The sequence below is a fragment of the Ramularia collo-cygni genome, assembly GCF_900074925.1.
Source record: "Ramularia collo-cygni strain URUG2 genome assembly, contig: RCC_scaffold24, whole genome shotgun sequence".
Classification (NCBI taxonomy): Eukaryota; Fungi; Ascomycota; class Dothideomycetes; order Mycosphaerellales; family Mycosphaerellaceae; genus Ramularia; species Ramularia collo-cygni.
The window spans coordinates 231692-250473 of record NW_019716278.1 but is presented as its reverse complement, the minus strand read 5'-3'; the positions used below and the strand labels follow the sequence as shown (position 1 = coordinate 250473).

The 18782-nt window shown below is 54.5% G+C and overlaps 8 protein-coding genes; 3 read left to right on the top strand and 5 right to left on the bottom strand.

The window, feature by feature from the left end:
- Positions 1–121: 121 nt before the first annotated feature.
- RCC_10755 (probable DENN (AEX-3) domain protein) lies at positions 122–3067 on the bottom strand (the record flags this gene model as incomplete). XM_023775982.1 has 3 exons in its annotated part: positions 122–1576; positions 1627–2646; positions 2699–3067. The coding sequence occupies 3 exons, from the start codon at positions 3065–3067 to the stop codon at positions 122–124; spliced, it is 2844 nt and encodes a 947-aa protein (XP_023631750.1).
- Positions 3068–5070: 2003 nt separating this feature from the next.
- On the top strand, positions 5071–6380 carry RCC_10754 (uncharacterized protein; the record flags this gene model as incomplete). XM_023775981.1 has 3 exons in its annotated part: positions 5071–5111; positions 5181–5561; positions 5615–6380. The coding sequence occupies 3 exons, from the start codon at positions 5071–5073 to the stop codon at positions 6378–6380; spliced, it is 1188 nt and encodes a 395-aa protein (XP_023631749.1).
- A 1781-nt stretch (positions 6381–8161) lies between these two features.
- On the top strand, positions 8162–10181 carry RCC_10753 (related to monooxigenase; the record flags this gene model as incomplete). XM_023775980.1 has 7 exons in its annotated part: positions 8162–8196; positions 8250–8288; positions 8341–8421; positions 8478–8642; positions 8756–9260; positions 9315–9941; positions 10002–10181. 7 exons carry the CDS (start codon positions 8162–8164, stop codon positions 10179–10181), a joined length of 1632 nt encoding a protein of 543 aa, XP_023631748.1.
- Positions 10182–10779: 598 nt separating this feature from the next.
- RCC_10752 (uncharacterized protein) lies at positions 10780–12462 on the bottom strand (the record flags this gene model as incomplete). The annotated part of the gene is made up of 1 exon (XM_023775979.1): positions 10780–12462. One exon carries the CDS (start codon positions 12460–12462, stop codon positions 10780–10782), a length of 1683 nt encoding a protein of 560 aa, XP_023631747.1.
- Positions 12463–12573: 111 nt separating this feature from the next.
- RCC_10751 (uncharacterized protein) lies at positions 12574–14562 on the bottom strand (the record flags this gene model as incomplete). The annotated part of the gene is made up of 1 exon (XM_023775978.1): positions 12574–14562. One exon carries the CDS (start codon positions 14560–14562, stop codon positions 12574–12576), a length of 1989 nt encoding a protein of 662 aa, XP_023631746.1.
- A 405-nt stretch (positions 14563–14967) lies between these two features.
- On the bottom strand, positions 14968–16377 carry RCC_10750 (related to peroxisome biosynthesis protein (PAS10/Peroxin-12), putative; the record flags this gene model as incomplete). Its single annotated transcript, XM_023775977.1, has 1 exon — positions 14968–16377. The coding sequence occupies one exon, from the start codon at positions 16375–16377 to the stop codon at positions 14968–14970; it is 1410 nt and encodes a 469-aa protein (XP_023631745.1).
- Positions 16378–16564: 187 nt separating this feature from the next.
- Positions 16565–16929, top strand: RCC_10749 (uncharacterized protein; the record flags this gene model as incomplete). XM_023775976.1 has 3 exons in its annotated part: positions 16565–16639; positions 16692–16754; positions 16807–16929. 3 exons carry the CDS (start codon positions 16565–16567, stop codon positions 16927–16929), a joined length of 261 nt encoding a protein of 86 aa, XP_023631744.1.
- A 563-nt stretch (positions 16930–17492) lies between these two features.
- On the bottom strand, positions 17493–18452 carry RCC_10748 (probable RHO1 PROTEIN; the record flags this gene model as incomplete). XM_023775975.1 has 3 exons in its annotated part: positions 17493–17864; positions 17917–18120; positions 18186–18452. 3 exons carry the CDS (start codon positions 18450–18452, stop codon positions 17493–17495), a joined length of 843 nt encoding a protein of 280 aa, XP_023631743.1.
- Between the last annotated feature and the right edge of the window lie 330 nt (positions 18453–18782).

Below are 18782 nucleotides of genomic sequence, written 5' to 3'. Positions count from 1 at the left end.
AAACGCAGAGCAAGTTTCAACATACATCCAGACAAACTGCCTCCATACATCGCATGCACCTTCAATCAATCGTAATGGGGAACCTGCCTCGCGATAGTCTTTTCGAAATGGGGCGTGGCAGTCATCGTGTTTGCTCGGCCGTTGTGTAGCGCTCAAGTCCACGCGAGTTGAATTTTGTTACTGGCTCTTCCTCTTCGRGAGCTTCGAGGGCGTCGTGATCGACAATGTGGGTGGGTATCTCTGGGATGCCCTCTTCCGTATGGCGATACTGGCTTTGCATGCTGTCTCGCTGTGGCGTGGCCGCCGTGCTTTCGCTGGCGATGCTCATGCTGGTAGRGCTGCGATCGTGTACCAGTTCCGGAGTGGGAGGCACGTTGGAGGATGCACGCTTGGGGTGCAGATAGCTGTTGGTTGCTTCAGAGCGAATATCGCTGAATTCAGACTCCGAGCCGTTGCTCTGCTGGTCAACGTCGACGTCGACAGAGTCCGCGCGGGAGTTCCTGACGGCGCGTTTCCCTCTCTTCTTGCCCGACTCCGACCTTTGGTCCTCGTCTCCGCCTTCACTGCTGCCGGTGTCGGCGCGACGAGCAAGGTCCAAGCCTTCCACCGCGGCAGCGCACTGCTCGGAGATGTTTCGGATTATGTAGGCGATTGCGTCTGTTTTGTCTCGAAGGTGACGGTCTGCAACGTCAGCCATGCTGTGTTCAGACAGGCGTTTGCGAGTAGCCGCTGTCATCAGGAGACGAGAGTCCGAGACTGTAGTGAAGTCCTCACCATCCACACGATATTGTGACATTCGTGTGCTCGCGCGTGAAGGAGCCCTTGACCAAACTCCACTGGCAGGGCGATTTGAGGCCGGAGTGTGAGTAACTCCCTGCTGTTCCTTCGATTCTGTCTCGCCAGTCTCGGTTGAGTCATCCTCAGCGTCCAAGAACTCGAGAGTCTCGGGCACATAGCTGAGAGACTTGACGATGTGTTCCATGTGGTGTGCTTGACCGTCAATCAAGGCACGCAAGTGGAGAACGACACGCTGCGCCTCGTCACGTTGTCGGAGCAACGTCGTGTTGGTGTGTTGTAGAGCAGAGAGGTCCTTCTTGTTCCTCTTGCGCTCTCTCTCCAGCTCCTCGGCGATTTCTTGTTGCAGCACAAGTGCCTCGAGAGCATCGTCTCGTTGCTTCTCCGTACCTGACAAGCGCACGGTGAGACGAGCAGCGTCATCTTTTTGTTGGTCCATAAGACTAGTGAGACGTCTGTTCTCACGCTTGTGGCCCTCAATCTTGATCTTGAGCTCGCTCGTCTCCTTTGTGAGCTGTTCAGCAAACGCTTGGAACTTGAGAAACTGCTGCTTCCAGCTCTCGAGCTCTTCGACCAAGAAGTTGTTGCGCTTCGAGACTTTGGTAAGCTCGGTGTCCATTCGTCCTTTGAGGTTGATGAAGTCTTGCCAGGCCTCCATTGCGTCCCGGGAGTATTGGTTGCGCTCGCGAACAATCTCATTGAGATGTCTCATCGACACCTTGGTCATGAGTGGCTTCTTCTGAGCACCGCCAAATACAGCTCTTACGCCCGTGTTCTTGCCCTGAAAAGAAAAGTCAGCATGCGATTTACACCGGGTCGCGAACAACATACCAATTTCTCGCATGCGTGATCCATGACCTTCATGACCTCGCCCTGATTCCACCAGCCCGGATCCTGAACACTCTCCACTTCACCTCGCATGACTATTATTTGACCAGCAGGGATGAGTTTCCCGCCCCCGTAGGCCGAACGCAGATGCGCGGGTACACCAGATGGGGCCACATCGCCGTTGAGAGCCTGTGTAACGCGATTGATCAATTTTGATCGTTGTCTGGTCGTCCAAGCGTTCGGTGGGCTCGATGTGAGGACAAAATTTCGGTCGAGGTCTACCACCAGCGCATCCGAAGGCGCAGTGAACAAGGTTCGACATTCGGCGGTCATACCGAGTATGTATGGGCCCGGCTCCTGCACTAGCTCTCTTGCATGGCGAGCGTGCACGACCGGTACGTACAATCCACTCCATTCGTATACGCGGACAAGGTAGCGCACACTTTCGGTGGCGACGGTGAGCATGGCGGGATAGTGGGAGATGAAGATTATGCGGCGAGTCGGGGACACGGCAGCCTCCAGCACGCCGACGATGTTCGGAATCGACAGGCAGGAGAAGAGCGGCCACATGGCGAAGTTTTGGAAGCCGGTGGGGGAGGATGGAAATTGATAGCAGAGGGCATAGTCCTTCATGTCGATTCGCACGAGATCGTTCAAGCGTGGAGCCGGGAAGCTTAGGATTCGGGAGACCTCCTCAGCATGGAAGAGGTTGGTTGCCTTGTTCCAGTGAATCCACATGCCGCGAAGGTAGTCACCCAGAAGATTGTAGAGAGGATATCTGGAAAGGAAAGACAAACAATATGGGATCCAATAAGTCTCGCCAGGAGTGTGGTAGTAATCGGGCTCTGTCCGCTTGCGCAGATCTCGAATCGTCTCTGCACGCTTCTCGTCCGCCCTGGACCACACCCGGAGAGCAATGCCATAGAGGGTGTGGGAGGAGTCCTGTTGCAGTACGAAGGAGTGGTGGACGCAGTGCGGTTGGCTGGCACCCGTGCAAATTTCGACGTCGTGCGGGAAACATGCCTATAGATTGTTAACATCTCGCGCCAGCAAACTTGTACAGCGAGGCACGTACCCTCATCGCAGCGTGTAGAGCACGCGCTATCTCGTTGTCCTGTTCCAGTCTGGGGCTGCTGCCCAGAATCTCGGGGAGCCAGAACTGGCCGACGGCACCTTTGAGATGGCCAATCTTGCCTTGGGCTGGCGATGGAGCCTTGACCCACTGCGAAGGCTCTCTGCCCACGCCGCATACCATGTAGGCATGCGTGAGGGTCTTGGGAGCCCGGTTCCCCGTTCTCTGCTGCATCATGGCGCCGGGGAGTGGCTGGGTGATGCGCGAGTGTAACGACGAGGTGCGATTGGGAATGACCWGATTTTCGTCCTCGCGACTGACAGGTCGTCCAGTCTCGACGGGGTGAGGATGGAGGTTGAAGGACGGGGCCATGGTGATAATACCCGACTTGCTAGAGGACCGGCGCGGAGACTATTGTACCGTTTTTTCCCCTGTGCAGTAGTCCTTTAGGCGCTCATGCGACGTTGAAGCTTGAGGGAGCGTCGAGGAGATTTTTCCCGTGTCGTTGCGCGCGCCAGTCGACAGCAACTCTTGCACGGGAGCGAGGAGGAAGTCGAAGCAGCAGCAGCAGCAGCAGCACACTGCGTACAAGGTGCAATGGAGAGGGTCTTGGGAAGGAAGATTATCTGGAAGCTCTGCCCGCTGAGAGGTACGGCGCGAGCACAAACGGTACACTCCAAGCCTCGAATGTCCCGGGGCAGGAAAACTGGCGGCTGTGGCCCTGAACCTTGCCCTGGCCGTTGCAGCTGAGTGGGGGGCTCGACCTATGAAACCGCTGCTCGCTTCGCGACTCGGGCACTAGCGATGCGCGCGTTACTTGCATGCTGGTCGGTCAATCTAACGTCTGTAGCAACGTGATGCCGGCCCCGGGCGACCATCGAACCGGAAGGCGTCGGCCACCCGCCGTACCACGGTGCACAGCACTGCGGCGAAGGTCGTCCCTCGGTGGTGGTGTTGAGCAAACGGCTCTTCCAGATGACTACCGATTGTTCTACATCTGTGCATCGTCGCCACCATCGGTCGAGCCTCATCACTCATTACACCAAGTCAGGTCACGCTGCCACAGAATCGCTCCCCGCGCACTCCTTGACAGAGTCGCTGCTTTCGGGCAGCGCTACTGCTCCGGCGGCGGACTTGTTTGACGCTAGCACCTCAGAATAGGAGAAGACGAGATTGATCTTGGCAGCGATCGCGATGTTGATCATCATCCGACTCGCGGACCAGCACTGTGATGAGCAGTCGCGGACACAAATCGACATGCACCGTGTGGTCGACCACAGTGACAACGTGTCAGAGACCAGCCAGCCCGCCAGCACTGATCGGCAGCGACGGGCACCACGAGCATCACGAGCTGCCCCAACCCGACTCCTTGCGGCGTGGCGAGACGATGATGATGGGCGAGTCAAGCGCGGCGCCCGCATCGCCGTATGTGGCTAAGGTAGGTACCTTACCTCTAGGCAAGCAACTTGGAAGTGTTTGCACGACGCGGAACCTCGCCACGTGTAGAGGGGAGAGCGCGTACCTACTCCGTTGTAAGTTGTGCAGCTTAATCATCACTGGGAGGCCGATAAGAACGATCCAGCAATCAAATGGGGTCAATGTGCCCTGGACGACAGCCATGATGCATGCCCTGTCAGGTACCTAACTTACTTCCTGCCTGCTCCCTTGTTGCACAGTACAAACAGCATCGGGTGCGAGCGCGCAAGCTGGGAGTTTTCCTCGGACTACAGCGTTTGGTGAACTTGTATCGTAGCATCACAGTAGTGCTGCAGTGCATGCCCGGGCGGTGCCTTTCTTCTTCGCGTGGCTGATGGACCCACTTCCCCAAGGAAGCCTAGCGGTTACAAATCCCGCGCGTGAAGATGTTGTGCCACCTCTCGGTGGAGATTTCCATCATTCCATTGAGCATTAATTCTGCCCCGCAGCTCAGAAGCTTCTCAGCCTTGTCGATACCTTCCAAGCTTGGGTGCAGCAGCTCCTGCGTCGCATTCGTGACTCGCGAGAGGCGCTTGATGTGCATGATACCTACACCTGCGCCCTGCCCTGCCATTAACAGCCCACGACACTACAGGCACCATCAAGAAGACGGCGATCAGAGGCGCGGCAATGCGGCATCGCGCAGTTCACTCCCGCACCGCCATCTCCAAATTCCATTACAACCCCACTCCAACCCTATCACAACCCAACCCCGTCTTCGGCCACACCCGGCCCGGATTAACCGTGCTAAACTGCGCCGACTCAACTTGATGGTTCGCATGATCCCGCGCGCAGATCGAACCTTGGACTGAGTAAATTTGCACCACCATCTTCCAATCCTTCTCTGGCCAGGCAAACCAACCCGCCCTGCCGCCCATTATTTTCGCAGCATCTTCATCATGGCTGATCAAGCGTCGCTTTCCGATCTATGCGGCATATGGCATGTCCCGTGACAAGACGATGGCGCTCAGGCTGCCAAATTCGTTTTCGCTTACTGACTCGCGTATAGCTACACTCAGAAGCCCAAGTATCGATGCCCGGGTTGCAAGGCCCAGACGTGTTSACTGCCGTGCTACAAACGCCATCAACAGCGCGCATCGTGTACTGGAAAAAGAGACCCAGCCGTGTTCGTTAAGAGAAGTCAACTTGCAACACCGACAGGAATCGACCAAGACTACAACTACCTTAAAAGTATGGAACGCAGTATTGAGCATGCATCTCGTGAGACCTCGGAGCGTGGTGTTGGTGGTAAATCGAATGCAAAGGGTTCTGACCGTGGACTGCACCCCGAGAGTTTATTGCAACGCTACTTCAGCGCCAATCGAATATGCATAGAGCGAGCGCCCAAGGGAATGAGTCGCCAAAAGACCAATCAGACCCGCTTCACAAAGTACGTTGGCAAATGTGCGGGAACGATTATGCCATTTTGCTAACGCTTATCAGACGCCAGAACGTACTATGGACGGTGGAGTGGATCGATGATGAAGGGACGCGAGTTGTGCAAGCCGATTGTCTAGCGTCGAGCTCGCTGCAAGAGTCCTACGAGCTGGCGTTGAATCAAAAGCGCAATGCTTCGACGCGTGCCCTGACCGTGGATCATTCAGCATCGTCGACAACGAAACGGAAGAAACTCCATCAAAATGATGCCCGCGCAACCAAATCACTGAAGCTGCAGGCGGAYACCGAAGACCAATGCAAATATGCTGAGAAGCCTCGCAATCCCGTCMGGCAAACGTCGGCTCCGCAGACAGAGTGCAGCGCTGTTTCACAGGTTCCCCCGGAGCCAAACGCAGACGCACACATTCCAGAAATGACGACAGTTGTCGGGCAGCCTGCTGAGAGTGATTGCTCCGCCTGTTCGTCATTCTACCTGCTCAAGCCTGGTACAACATCAAGTTCCAAGGTTCTCATACCACTTGACTCGCAAGCTACTCTTACCGACTCATTGCGGGACCAGACAGTGCTAGAGTACCCTACACTTTACGTCCTTCCGCAGTCGCCGGGATCACTTCCTCCGCAATACTTACTCGAGAAAGATTATATCAGAATTCGCAAAGACGAGGAAGAGGAGCTCAACGACGCCATCAAACAAGCAGGGCCAGCTGCTGCCGACCAAAGCATGCGACACCATGACGCGGCTGCTGCAACCAACGTTCAGATAGATCCGCAGAAGATTCTCGATATGCTGAAGCGAGACGTGACAAGATAGAATTTGATGCGACGCTACGTCGGATTGTGAACGCTGCGGGTCTGGACAAAGACACCTTCCTTACTCAACCGCGCAGAGTATCACCCCAGGATGGATGGCACTTCACGACGCGTACGAAAAGCACACGATTCTGGCAGAGATGCAAATGGAAAAGAGTGGCATCTCAGCTTCCTAGGTGTCCCACATTGATTTGAACATGGTCGCTGACTGACGTAATGAGTCCCCTTTAAGATGGCCAACAATGCCGGGGTTGTTCACTTCATGCATTCTAAGGGGGGTATGCTTAGCCCCATTCAWAGCTTCCGGTCAAATTGATGAGCTCTGGATCGAATTATTGCACACTCTCGGGGCCTCATGGTGTTCTTTAGGAGCATAATGCTGTCATAATGCGTAACTCTTGACCAGCAAGCACCCAGGTTCAAGAGGAGAGCATTCCCAAATCTGAGCGAGCCCTGGTGTGAACGAATTTAAGGGACTTATCTGATTCAGTGCGCTAACAGCTCATCTGGCGTCTTAGCATGATGTCAAAGGTCCTGAGAGCAGGGAGATGTTGTGCGACGGACTAGTACTTAGAATGCCTTCGCAGCCTCGCGCTCCATGAAGGCTCTGGCACTGGTCTCCACGGCGATGTCATCTCTCCTCTTTCGTCTCGAGATATGTTGCCGATTAAAGTGCCCAGTCCCGTTGGAAGCCTACCGATTCGATACAGCGTCCACTCTTGGATGCACCACGTGGTTGGCCTGCACTACCAGTCAGCAATCATCTGATGTTGCGCAAGACATGAGAGCGAATGGCGTTCGATCCGCGCAGTCGCCGCAATCATTCCGGCGCGCGTGGACGGAACACTGCCTAGTCCTTCGAACAACCCTTCCGTCAAGCCGGACTTAGCATTAAGCATACAACGTTGAGCACGCGAAATGCTCCACACAACAACCAAAGCCATAAACAGCCATAGAAGCATTTCAGCCCTACAATACTGTAACTGGTTGTTGGTACATGTCGGCAAGCCGCTGCCCCCTGGAGGTCCGATCGCTCGGGTTCCAATTGCTTGCCGTAGACAGATCTGCTTTGACTGCGTATGTAGCTTCGCCAACCCGCTTGTGATCGGATCACGGCCGCGTCATGGAGCTCTCCTTAGCCCTGATGATACTGGTATTGAGAACGAAGATTTTCGGAGCGATCCCCGGATTAACGGAGTTCTGAGATGGAAGTGCGACGAAGTTGTCGTCCCGTCATCAGTCCGTCAAGACGGATAACGTTCTGCGAAAAGTGTAAGTCAACCTTCAGAGAAGTCCGCCGAGCGATGGTTTGGTTCCAAATTTCTTCCGTTTCGCCGATCGCTAGTCTTTCACCCCGCTTGACGCCTCTTTAACACCCTCCTGCCTGGAATCGCTGACTGTGGATCGGCTTGGCCAMATATCGATACGCCCCGCAGGATCCACGTTGGCGGGGTATCTGGGGTAGTCGGTGGACGGTTTCGGCTGACCCGTCAGGCAAATGAAGCAGCTCTACGCACTGTGATAGAATAGCGTACCAGAGCTATCAACGCGTCCGGATGGATCTCGTGCACCCCATTCGGCCGCTTTGCCCTTCCCCTCCCCAAGCTCCAGACGGAGACGGCCATTGATCGACTCCATAGCCGTGGAGTATATGATGCGCGAGGCACCCACTGGGTTTCGCCGGCCCTGCCTTCGCTCGACAACAGCACAGTCGCCACCATTAAACGCRAACTACTGGCCTCGCAAACTCTTACATTCCGAACCAAGTCTTCCCCTTACAAGATGGGGTCTGTTGAAGAGCCAGAGGTCCCCAAGACGTGTGTAGCTGTTGGAAGATTTTGGGGAATAACACAAGGTTGACTGAAGATAGGGACGTTCTCCTCGTTGGAGCAGGATTTGCCACATACACGTATGAGCACAACCTCATGACACTCAAACCTCACCTTTTAACACCGCGTTAGACTTCTCAACCGCCTGAGAAAGCTTGGTCTGTCAGTGACCATCTACGAGAAGGGAGCTTCTGCTGGTGGAATTTGGTACTGGTACGCAGATCGATATGKGTGTCTTTTTATCACAGTCGCTGACTATGTGGCCAAAGGAACTGCTATCCCGGCGCACGAGTTGACTCCGATACACCCATTTACCAGCTGTTCGACAAAGAGTTGTGGGAGGACTTCACTTACAAGGAGCGATACCCTGGCGGCCCAGAACTTCGTCGTTACTTTGACTACGTCGACAAGAAGTGGAATGTGAGCGGACACACGTAAGTCCTACGACCAAAAATCAACGCAGGTCGTTCGCTGGTGTTGTATCCACCAGGAAGCCGCGTGTCACTCTTGTTGTTCAACATCTCGGCAAGCTGACATCTCAATGCAGCGTCTACAACAAATGTGTTGACACCGCAACATTTGACGAGCAGGCCAACGAGTGGATTGTCGAGTGCTCCGACGAGTCTACCATTCGCTGCAAGTGGTTCATGCCGAACATCGGTTTCGCCTCGAAGCACTACTCCCCACCATTCCCAGGTCTCGGAAACTTCAAGGGAGAAATCTTCCACACTGCCAAGTGGCCCCAGCATGATGCACACCTCAAGAACAAGCGCGTGGCAGTCGTTGGCACTGGTGCCTCTGGTATCCAGACCATCCAAGAGATTGGCCCGAAGGTGAAGCACCTTACCGTCTRCCAAAGAACTCCAAACATGTGCCTACCGATGAACCAGCACAAGCTGGACCCAGCGGAGGAGGAGAGGAAGAAGAAGGATGGAACCTACGAGAAGTTGATCAACGACACCCGTAGCACATTCGCCGGCTTCACATACGATTTTATCGACAAGGACACATTTGATGACTCTCCAGAAGAGCGTGAGAAGTTCTACCAGCAGGTACACATGTCCATGAGGATGAACCCAAGAATATTTGTGCTAACACCTTGATAGCTTTGGGACCAAGGTGGCTTCCGTTTCTGGCTGAATGGCTACAAGGATTTGTTCTTCWACCACGATGCAAACTATGAGGCATACAAGTTCTGGCGCAAGCAGGTCCTGAAGCGCGTCAAGAACCCCGAAAAGGCCGAGCTCCTTGCTCCAGAGAAGCCTCCGCACCCATGGGGAACCAAGCGACCATCGCTTGAGCAACGCTTCTACGAGGTCGTCGACTCGGACAACGTCACCATCATTGATGTCAACGCCAACCCCATCACAGATGTGAAAGAAAATGGCATTGTCACCGACAAGGGTCTTGATGAGATTGACGTCTTGATCCTGGCAACTGGCTTCGACTCCGTCACCGGCTCTCTCGGCCAGCTTCACATTCAGGACACCAACGGAAACGACATCGCTCACCACTGGAAGGATGGCTGCAAGACATCAATGGGAATTGCCATTCCAGGATTCCCCAACATGTTCTTCTGCTACGGACCTCAAGCTCCAACTGCCTTCTCAAACGGCCCTAGCTGCACACAGTTCCAGGCCGRGTGGATCGAGACGCTGATGAAGAAGGTGATTGAGGATAAGATTGTCCGCATCGATGCCAAGCCTGAAGCCGAGGAAGACTGGACAAAGAGGGTAAGTTGTCCCGATTTCAACTTGAGACACAGAGTGTTTGCTGATTTGTCAAACAAATAGATGCACGAGAAGTGGGATGCTTCATTGTTCCCCCTAGCCAAGTCCTGGTACCAGGGCGCCAATATTCCCGGCCGCAAAGTCGAGCCACTCAACTGGGCAGGCGGCATGGTAGACTACGYCGACACTCTACACAAGAGTTTGGAGAACGACTACCAGGCCTGGAATGTCGTCAAGGCATAGAAAATGTATATTGAACTTGGAAGGAAATGCCATGAGAAATCATCATTGATTGGTATATGGGGCCATGAAGAGTATCAGCGAGTCTTTAGATTTATATACTGAGTCGTCGCAATGTACATTGTCTTCACCGACAACAATCTTCCGCCTGTTTCTCCAAGTGAACCAACCTCGTGTGACAAAGCTGCGTGAATGTGGTGGATCGCTTGATCAAACGAGCTACCCTTATTGCAATAGATTTTGTGAGAAGCGCCTGCGCGATCATGGATCACTAGGTACATCAGGAAATGAAGAAGTCGCTCTCTCTGGATCATCCGACTATGATCCACCGAGGGCACTCTCTGTTAGCATGGATATCATAACATCAAATGATCGGAAGCCCGTAGCGTGGCCCCTGACACAGCGATGCGAGTGCCATTTTGTCACGGCGAGCATATAGCAGAGGTTCCGGTACTGATCAGTCACATGCACGTCTATGAAGAAGACTTTGACAACGTTTGATTCATTCATCATACTCTCACGTACTCTCTACGACATGTATCTCAAGGCCATTCAGCCCATCCCAAGTTACCAAATGGGTACGCAAGCTCAACACATCCTTTCAAGTCGTCGACTTCGGCGCGCCCATCGCTTTCGAGCTGGACTTTGTCGGATCGCTAGAAGAAGCCTGGGTCTCGCGATTCGGGATTGGGCCTAGGCTCGAGACGTCACGTTGGCGGCAAACGCCATCAACGCCATCTTCAGCATCAGAGCTTGGCTCCCCGGTCAAATCCTGAACCTCCAATTCGTCTTCGTGGCCATACGATTTGCTAGGTGGTGCAACCTCTTCATCAGAGTGCTGGCCTTGCTCGCTACCCTGCGGACTTCCCCCCGAGACGCCGTGCTCTTCAAGATTTGCATGGGCTAATAAGTATGCATCCTTGGATAGCACTTTCAGGGTATCACCAATCTGTTCCAATTTTTGATGAGAGTATGGGGTACTGGCCAAATGGTCAATACATGCCTTCGCACGGTTGAGGTGTTGCTCCACATCTATTATTGTCTGTTGGTTGGACTGTTCAGCTGGCACGTCTGCTTTTCGATACCGATAAGAGTTYCCCAGTATGGTGCCTACAGCAGGAGGTCGTCTAAGCGCACGCCATTCATGGTCCTTCATTGCCGAGTAGGCCGCTACCCAAGGACGGTGTTGGTAGCTATCGAGTCTGATTGTGCACCACCACGGTGTGACATCAGTTATGGTAGCCGAGTGATTGATGGGACATGGCGTGATTTTCCMATCGTGCACTGGGCCAAAGACAGTCGAGTCGAGGATGGTGTCATGGTGGATCACGGTCCTGAGTGCGCTCAATGAAGATGTGCGCAACGCCCGCCATCGGGCATCTTTGTCAACGATTGAACTTTGGCTCGCCCCGGGACGTGGCAGAGGACCACGGTCAAACTTTAGTGAGGGAGGGTTTACATTCTTCCAGCGCCGCACAGTGATGGTGTTTGTACCCTTGGGGATAGGCCGTGGGGGTACGATCACGGATGGCTTTCTCTCGGAGCCATGGACCCTGTTGATGGCGGAGTCCGGTCGCGATGGGATGCTCTGCGGGTAGTTTAACCCCGCCGTATCAAGATTCGCGGTACTCGCGCTGGCCTTGGTTGGCTTCGCACTGCCAGACGGCACCTCGTAAGGCCTCTCCACATCGTAGGGCCTCTCAATAATGTGGTCGACCGATCGTTCGGTTGTGGACAATTTTGCAGATTTTCCGATTGTACTTCCTTCGACTGGTGGTAGACACCGGCCCCATCCACGATCCTCGGACAACTTGGGTGCCGGTGCTGCTCTTTCGGCAACTGAGGTGGTGGAGGTGGCCGACTCGCGACATGTATCCTCGCCCTCATCGCCTTCATCGCCTTCATCGCCTTCATCGCCTTCATCGCCTTCATCGCCTTGAATCCGCGCCGCGTCCCCGGCGTCTTCGATGTGGTCATTGTCTCCAAAGACTTGCGATGGGCTTTCAAATGAGTGTGATGGTTCTGCTTCCCGTACCTGATCATCTTGACCGTCGTGCATGTTACTTTTCGAAGGAAGAATCGCGAATCCTTCAGCGAAATCTACTTCGGCTTGGGCGGCTTCGGGGCCAGAAACTGTTGGAGACTTGTTCGGCAACGAAAGTGGTGCTGATAAATTCGAGGCGCCCGGGACACACTCGTCGCTTGCAGGCTGTCTTTGAGACGCTTCCGACGTCGTTGCACCCTGTTTGCCTTTGCCTTTGCTTTTCCTCTGCTTTCGCGACATGATAGGTGGTGTATCGAGATTGAAAGTACTATTTGGAAAAGGAATTTCCTCGGAATTCGAAGGAAATTCTTTTATGGTTGAGTGCGGCTCGGATGGGTCATCGACTTGAGATTACCTTTTGGCATAAGCTGGGGCACCCAGAAAAGCGTTCTCTGATGCTCCGGCGGATACCGCATGTGCCTCTGCGGCGGCTTGTGCCTTCTTTCGCGCTTTCTCCTTTCGCTTGGCCTTCTTGTCTCGATGTCGACCAGGTTGCTGGCCCAGATGTCCTGCAGAATTTGGTCGGACTCCATCTTCCAAGATGCTCTGCGAATGTTCATCAACCGGCTCGGTCGGCAGTGCAAGCGCAAAGTTTTCGTCTCCCGAAGCAGCCGGTGTAATTTGTGTTGACTCATTCATCTCTTGAGCATCACCAGCTTGTTGCAGCGGCGTGAACCCCCTGTCTTCTTCATGCTCCGCAGGTTCTGCGGGTATCAAAGTCAGTGCATCGTCACTCTCGGGGAGCTGAGGCTGTGGTTTGGGTGACTGCTCCGCAGCTTCTGGGGGCATCAAAGGCGTTGCGTCGTCGTTGCTCTCAGGGAGCTGAGGCTGTGGGTTGGATGACTGCTCCGCAGCTTCTACGGGCATCAAAGGCGTTGCGTCGTTGCTCTCAGGCAGCCGGGACTGCGGGATGGAGCATTGCTCCGCAGCTTCTGAGAGTATTAACGTCGTGACATCGTCACTTTCAGGTAGCTGAGGCTGTGGGTTGGATGACTGCTCCGCAGCTTCTGCGGGCATCAAAGGCGTTGCATCGTTGCTCTCAGAAAGCCGGGACTGCGGGATGGAGCATTGCTCCGCAACTTCTGAGGGTATTAACGTCGTGACATCGTCACTCTCAGGGAGCTGAGGCTGTGCGTTGGATGACTGGTCCGCAGCTTCTGAGGGCATCGAAGGCGTTGCATCGTTACTCTGACGGAGTTGAGGCTGTGGTATGGAAGACCGCGCCGCACGTAAAGTAGCAACCACCTTATTCTTTGCAGCGATCACCTCATCCTTTGTAGCGATCAACATGTCCCCCGCAGCGATTAGCTCATCCTTAGCAGTGATTATTTTATTCATGGCAGCAATCTCCGCATCCTTAGCAGCCATTTTCTCATTCATGGCAGCAATCTCCGCATCCCTAGCAGCCATTTTCTCATTCATGGCAGCGATCTCCGCATCCTTATCAGCAACCTCCATGGTTCCGGCGAATTGTTGCAATAGCAGACCCGAAAGACGCCTCCGAGTGGGAGGGGGAGGCGGGAGGTTCACTCTGGCAACAGGTCTGGTTTCCTCCCCGTCGTTTGACGGCGATAACGGCCAGTGCGGTGACCGCGTTGTCGCCGATTCTCCTATCTCTGGTTCGTGCCAGCTCTGTGGCGGTGCTTCAGGGGCCATAGTGTGCGCCGGTGGTATCTTGGATTGGTCATCGCAGTCCTCAACGAGCATAGATGGTATCGGCGTCAATTGCGGTGACTGCGGTGGCTGCGGTGGCTGTGGTGTCGCCAACGGGTCGATCTCTGGGAAATGCAAGCTCTCTGGCGGCGATGTAGGACTCGTGCACATGTAGGGCGGTGACACAGGATGAAAGATATTGCTGCCCGTGGCTGTCTGATCAAGAGGAACGGCCCTATCCTCCCCTGCGTGCTGCCCGTCGCCGCCTCCGTCATTCCCACCGTCGCCTCTGTCATCCCCACCGTCGCTTCCGTCATGCCCGCCACTGCCGTTGTCATCCCAATCGTCGCCCTCGTCGTCTCCGATGTCATCTTCGTCATGCACGCTGCTACTTTCACTCTCCTCGCTTTCCCTTCCGTCCTCCTCGCCGGAGCTGTCCAGCTTCTCGGTGACCTGCTCTTTGCGGTCCGGCAAGGACCGCGTGTAGCTGACGCGGGTTCTAGGAAACGATCGATCATGAAGGAGAATTCTTGCAACAGAGGGGAAAGGGTAGTGGTAATCCGGGTCGGTATCGTGATAAGGACGAGTCGAAGGGCCTGCAGAACGGCTTCTCCCGGTGTCCTCGACATCGTAATGATAAAAGCGGCGGTCGCCAATGTAACGATGTGGGTTAAACCTGGGACGCATGATTTGATGTTGGCATGCGCTTGGTAGAGTAGTAGCTAGCAAGAGGCGGGCGAGGCAGACTTGAGCTGCTCTCCCGATATCGAAGAATGTATTAGAACTTCTATCGGTATCAATAGTCCTGGTAATACGAGCGGGACAGCGGCGTGTTTGTCGTGAGCATGTTGTGAGGTGCTGTTCGAAAGCAGTGGCATGGCCATGATTGGCAAGACCATCCACCGGCACCGCCTCGCGGCAGGACTGACCAGGCTATTCAGAGGTCAGAACGACGTGCAGTACTGTATACTTGCAGCATCCTGCTACTCCAGGCAAAATTACGCGATGGATGATCCGGGGTCGCTGCGAAGATCAAGGCGTGGCTGATGGATGAAGGCCAAGTAGGGCGTTGGTTTGGTGATGAAAGCAGTCCTACACCATCACTCGCCTCAAACCGCTGGTTCCACCCAGCACTCTCCTCCCGGTCACAGCATCCCTTCCAATCCCACTGTCCCACCTTCCCACTCGGCTTCCACCGCCCTCCTCAACCCATCCCTGGGCACCTTCCTCGTCTCCATTYCCTTCCATAAAGGCCTCCTGTCGAGGATGTGTGCCCTCAACCCACTTGAAGATGCAAGTGTAGCAATACACATAGCCCGTCTGGCAGGCCGTGGCGGTCTTGATCTCTCCCGTACATATCGGACACACCGATGTCGTGTTGACCGACTCTCCGCTCGCATATGCAGGAGCAGGAACAGTGAGGATGGGCAGGTATGTGAGAGAGGAGATGGGTGGTCCTCCCAATCCCGAATCCCGACGACTGGGAGGGGCACTGCCTTCCTTCTCAAAACTTGCAGTCTTCTTCTCGGATGTGGAAGTTTGAGCAGCCGCAGGGGGTGATCCAGAAATGATTGGGGGAGGTAGTTCCAACCCTTCGCTCGCCTTCTTGCCCAATTGTCTCGCGAAATCGGAGTTGTGCCACCACTCCAGGAATTTCAACGCGAATATGCTCGTAGGAAGCAGCAATTGCAAGCCGGTTTGTACATGTGGCATCATTGTCCTTGAGAATGTCCTTGGGTTGAAAATCGAACTGCTCTGTCYAGGCCTCAATGCTGGCGCGGGCTTTGGAGTCGTAGCGAGCGCTATCGCTCGGCCATCCGCCGCGTTCAATCTCCTCACCCGACTGCCGATGATCCAGAGGAATGGCGAGTTGTACTTGGTGCCGTCGAAGAGGTAGGCCAGGTTAAAGGCCAGCAGCGAAAAGTAGTACATGGCATTGATGGAGGGGTACAATGTCCGCAAGAACCACTTGTACACCCACAACAGCTTCTGTTTCCACGTTCCCGACGATGGATATTGTTCTCTAGCGCGATACGCGGGGCCCAACATGTTCACGCCGGCGGCATGGATGTCGTAGCTCTCATCCAGTTTGCGACGGATATATGGAATGCCCACCATAATCGCCAGATTCTTCCACACATCGCTGTTTCGTAACTTCAACACCTCGCGGACATCGCCTGCAGCACCAAGACGTGCTCGGGGGGTCTCGCCGGTCTTGATGCGTAGCACGCGCTCACGTTTGAGGCCGTAGAAGTTCTCGGTGAAGCCACCTCCATACGTTCGCAGATAATACCGCTCAACTACAAGAGAGAGCAGGGCGTAGATTTCATCAAAGTTGTTGAGGATGCGGAGGAGATAGCGAGGGTTGCGGTGCGTGGCGACGGCGAGCAGGTAGCGGAGGGAAGGCGGGATCAATCCATTCAACTCGTGCTCGGAGAGGATCTCAAACAACGATGGCTTTTGCTCGTCGTAGCCGCCTTGGACGGCTGCCATGAACTCCATTGTGAGGGATGGAGGGAGGTGTTATCTCGACAGCATGACTATATTGTGGATATGGATGTTCCTGACCTGCTTCACGGCTGAGGTGAGGTGATGGGATGGGACGCGAAGCCTCGGCTTGTGAACTTTCTCAAGCGCGTCTTCCTCCCTCCACCAAAACACTTCCATCGTCGGGAGAGAGAGCATCATCATGGCCACCAACGGCGCCGACTCCAAGACCTACTTTGAACAGCAAAGACAACTCCTTATCGGAGATGTAGCGGCCGTATGTCATCAACCTGTATACCATGAATCCATCTCCCTGACCATGACCGCAGAGTCTAGAGAATGTTCTGCAAAACATCAACAAACTAAATCGGAGTCTGGAAGGTGTGATAGCAGTATGTCAATTAAAGACGCGTCAACATCAAGACATTGCTAATGGCCTGCAAGGTCGGCAATGAATTCAGTCAGGTCGAAGGCCTTTGGTCTCAATTCGAAAATGTCATGGCGGCCAAGGAGGCCGACAAGGACGATCTCAACAGCTCAAGGGCTGGCGCTGCAGAGCGCTCGTGAAGCAGCCGTCGGATTGAGACTGTGGAAGCGGCGTTCAAGGTGTTGATACGATGCGATGATACCCGAATGTTGACATCAGGGGAAGATCTGTTTGAACAAATTGCGTCTCTATTCTGATTACACACAATCGTACAGTCCGGCGTGCAACAAAATCTGGATGCTGCCAGCGCTTCCTGTGCATCGACACCAAATGCCAATTCCGGACGATGATCCAATAAACGCCCGCTCGCTGGAAGTCTGGACCCAAAACGTAAGATGCTGTGCTGTATGCTCGAATACCCTCGATGCTTCGGAATCACAAGGCCGTCGCTTCGTTAACCGCCTCCTTCTCCCATCCTCTCATGCCTGGCTCTGTTACTTCCAGATCCAATGCCTCCACTCGCGCAAGACGAATTTGACCGTACTCGGAAACCGCTGCAGCGGTGTCGGGAGCTGGACAGCAGCGACATTCGCTGCAGGCCGTTTCTGCACGGCCCAGTAATCGTCAAGAGCTATGCACCAACACGTCAACACAGTCGAGATCTTCACAATAGACTCCGACACGCACCCTACACGGGCTGCGATCAGAGGATCTTGCAATTACTCCTCTTCTTCCTGCGCACTTGCGCACCGTTCAGTGTCGTCATGCCGCCTCCACCGCCGTTTCTTGTTCCAGGTGCACTGCCGCTGCCACCGTGGTCGTATGAACCTCCCCGTACGGCCGTGTCGATTGCTGTGTCAAAGATCTCGTGCACCCCCGTCATCTCCTTTGACGAGCATTCCATGTACATGGCGCTCATCTTTTTCGCAACATCTGCTCCCTGGGCTTTGGTTACGGGCGTGAGACCCTGTGTTTTAAGCAGTTCGATGCATGTGCGCTTGTTGCGAAGGTCGGACTTGAGCCCACAGAGGATTATCGGTGTTGTAGGACAGAAGTGGAGGACTTCCGGGTACCACTGGAAATGTGTTAGACGGGATGGGATGATACACTGTTATGATGCGCCTTACCTTGTCAAGCACGTTTTCCAACGAGTTCGGACAGTCAATCGCAAAGCATACGAAGAGCAGATCTGTTTCTGGGTATGAGAGCGGCCTCAGACGGTCGTATTCTTCCTGTCCTGCAGTATCCCACAGTGCGAGCTCGACGCCTTTGCCAGAAGGCTTGTGCTCAACAGTAGTAATGTAGTTTTCAAAGACAGTCGGGACGTATTTCTGTCGCCGCCATTAGCTCATGTGTATCTTCTAAGACATCTCTTTCCACCCGCCGACATACGCACCTCTGGGAAATAGCCCTGGCTGTAGCTGATCAGCAGACATGTCTTGCCGCAGCCGCCATCGCCGACCACGACAAACTTCTTGCTGTACTCTGGCGGCGCCGTGATGTTCGTCCGAGCGCTCGAGGCGGCAGCCGAAGATATGGTGGAGTTGATGGTGCCGTCGCTGCCACGGGTCGATCGTCGGTATGAGTCGTTGCGGGCGAGGAAGGACTTGCTGCTGTTCTTGCGCCGCAGGTGGTCGTAGTTGGGGACGGGATTGATAGACATGGTAAGTTAGACTGCACGCTCGCTGCTTGAGAATGTGGAGTGGGATTGCGGCGAGGAATGCGGACTCGGAGCGTTGGTGTACCCGCCTACCTAGATAAACATCACGAGGGTCGTCACCTAGCAACCGGACCTGAGCTATACGTGGAGTACCGTCACTTCACGCGGCCACCGACCGCACCACGGTCTGCGCGCGCCACTAAGCTCGAGACAGCACAGCAATTGGAGAATCATCGGATTCTAGCAGTACCAGCGACCCGGTTGCCACGATGTCTTCACAGTCATATCCATATATTGGGGAGAACCTGGATGKCATGCTCGGTGTTTCCTACC